General features: G+C 40.1%; 1 protein-coding gene across 1 annotated transcript; it reads left to right on the top strand.

The window, feature by feature from the left end:
- The first annotated feature begins 330 nt into the window (after nucleotides 1-330).
- AT2G39210 (Major facilitator superfamily protein) lies at nucleotides 331-2799 on the top strand. The gene is made up of 2 exons (NM_129479.3): nucleotides 331-1228; nucleotides 1368-2799. Exons 1-2 carry the CDS (start codon nucleotides 670-672, stop codon nucleotides 2612-2614), a joined length of 1806 nt encoding a protein of 601 aa, NP_181454.1. The 5' UTR covers nucleotides 331-669; the 3' UTR covers nucleotides 2615-2799.
- The last annotated feature ends 224 nt before the right edge of the window (nucleotides 2800-3023 follow it).

The raw sequence follows: 3023 nt of genomic DNA, 5'->3' as shown, positions 1-3023 counted from the left end.
TAATATAATTCATTTGTCGTTTTTAAAGACATATTTCTAACAATCCAATTGTTTCCAAAAATGAAATTAATAATTATCTATAATTAAGAATGTTTATTATAATTGTTTCTTTGAGAAAAATCATAGAGATGACATCATGGATATACTTACGTATATGTCTAGATACATACGTATATATGTCCATTTACATACACATTCACACTACGGATTCCTTCTAAGTTCTAGCTTAGTCCACTCACCCACTTAATATGGGCTGTCTTTATGAATATATATCTTATCTTATTTTTTGAAGAACTATCTATATTCTATACTAGCTAGCTACCATAAATGTAATAGTCAAAATCTTTTCAAATTTTTCTACTTCTTGTTTCTATGAAAAATAGGAAAAATTGAAAATCATCCATTCTTGGGTTGAATTTCTTGACATTTTTCTTTTAATATATGGACAAATCAATATAATATTTTGGTACTATTATATAATATAGGATGAAGGATAGCTTCCAATGCCAACCTTCCTCTCCTTATCACTCTCCAAGTCAATGTCAACGGTCTTCGCCCTCTAACTCCTCTCTCTTCTCTCACACACACTTCGTGGCTAATATATTCCACCAAGAACACAACCAAAGAGCATCCCTCTCGACACACACACTTCTCTCCTAAAACCCAAAAATGGTGGCTGCAAGTCCCGGTGGCTCAATGAAGAGCTTAACCATCCAAATCCTAACCGGAAGATGGTTCATGTTCTTTGGAAGTCTCTTAATCATGTCGACAGCTGGAGCCACTTACATGTTCGGTATCTACTCAGGCGATATCAAGGAAACCTTAGGCTACGACCAAACCACTCTTAATCTCCTAAGTTTCTTCAAAGATCTCGGAGCCAACGTTGGAGTCCTCGCGGGTCTACTCAATGAGGTAACTCCTCCTTGGTTCATCCTCTTGATCGGAGCCATCCTTAACTTCTTTGGATACTTCATGATTTGGCTCGCCGTCACGGAACGGATCTCGAAACCTCAAGTTTGGCACATGTGTCTCTATATCTGCGTTGGAGCCAACTCGCAGTCGTTCGCTAATACCGGATCTCTCGTCACGTGCGTTAAGAACTTCCCGGAGTCACGTGGGGTTGTCTTGGGGATTCTCAAAGGCTACGTTGGTCTTAGTGGCGCCATTATTACACAGCTCTACCGTGCCTTTTATGGTGAAGACACAAAAGAGCTCATCTTGATGATTGGTAAGCACAATTTCTAAAATTATTCATGAGACTATATGGTTAATGGCATGAACAGAGTAAAACAGAGCAAAAACAGAGCAAAACAGAGTAAATCTTGGATAGAAACACATACTAATTGTATGAGTGATTGTATTTGTAGGTTGGTTGCCGGCTATAGTCTCGTTTGCGTTTTTGAGAACGATAAGAATAATGAAAGTGAAAAGACAGACAAACGAACTAAAGGTGTTCTATAACTTCCTCTACATATCGCTCGGGCTTGCGACGTTTCTCATGGTGGTCATCATCATCAACAAACTCTCGGGCTTTACACAAAGCGAGTTTGGAGGTAGCGCCGCGGTAGTGATCGTCTTACTTCTTTTGCCCATTATAGTCGTCATCTTGGAAGAGAAGAAGCTTTGGAAGGAGAAACAAGTCGCCTTAAACGATCCAGCACCCATCAATGTCGTAACTGAGAAACCCAAGTTAGATTCATCAGAGTTCAAAGATGATGATGGTGAAGAGTCAAAGGAGGTAGTGGAGAAGGTGAAAACACCGTCGTGTTGGACGACTGTGTTTAATCCACCGGAGAGAGGAGATGACTATACAATCTTGCAAGCGTTGTTTAGCGTAGACATGTTGATTTTGTTCTTAGCAACGATATGTGGCGTAGGAGGGACTTTGACGGCGATAGACAATTTGGGTCAAATCGGAAACTCGTTGGGTTACCCGAAGAGAAGCGTAAGCACGTTTGTGTCACTCGTAAGCATATGGAATTACTATGGTCGTGTGGTTTCAGGTGTGGTCTCTGAGATCTTCTTGATCAAATACAAATTTCCAAGGCCTTTAATGCTCACGATGGTCCTCCTCTTGTCCTGCGCGGGTCACCTCCTCATCGCCTTTAATGTCCCCGGTGGACTTTATGTCGCATCGGTCATCATAGGGTTTTGTTTTGGTGCGCAATGGCCTCTTCTATTTGCTATAATATCTGAGATTTTCGGGCTTAAGTACTACTCGACATTGTATAACTTCGGGTCAGTCGCGAGCCCGATCGGGTCTTACTTGCTAAACGTTCGGGTCGCAGGGTATTTGTACGACGTGGAGGCGGGTAAGCAATATAAGGCATTAGGGAAAACGAGAGTAGAAGGGCAAGATTTGAATTGCATAGGCACGTCTTGTTTTAAGTTGTCTTTTATAATAATTGCCGCTGTAACTTTGTTCGGTGTATTGGTCTCGATGGTTTTGGTGATCCGGACCAAGAAGTTTTACAAGAGTGATATCTACAAAAAGTTTAGAGAAAAAGCGTTAGCTGCCGAGATGGAGATGGCAGCGCCGGCTGCAGCCAGATCTACCGTGGCTAAGGAAGACAAGGATGATGTTAAAGGCAAAGTAATAGGAAAAGGAGGGTAAACTATTTAGTAGATGATTGTTACAGATACTAGATAACAAAAGATGGTCAAGTATTTTGTAAACACTTTTATATATCTCCTTAATGTGAAACCTATCTTTTATTAATAGCATTTTGTTTTGTTTTTGAAGCAATACTTTATATTTGATGCTTTTATCGTTTTGCGTTTTAGGAGTTTGGATATTAGTGAAGGGGTAAAATTTGGAGATAGGTAAGGGTCATGAGTCAACTTATGAGTTGGACTTGTGATTTTGTGAGCCACAAGAGATTACTTTGAACAAATCATTAAAAGATAAAGAACTAAATTATTGCAAGTTGGGGGACTTGGCTCACGTGTGTTGGTACAACATGGACTTTTATGTCGGTATACACTTGCGTAATGTTTAAATCTAGAACGAGTGCGTCACCATG

This window comes from Arabidopsis thaliana, chromosome 2 (genome assembly GCF_000001735.4).
Source record: "Arabidopsis thaliana chromosome 2, partial sequence".
In the NCBI taxonomy this organism is placed as follows: Eukaryota; Viridiplantae; Streptophyta; class Magnoliopsida; order Brassicales; family Brassicaceae; genus Arabidopsis; species Arabidopsis thaliana.
Note: the sequence above shows the minus strand (reverse complement) of the source record. Positions and strands in the feature narration are given on the sequence as shown.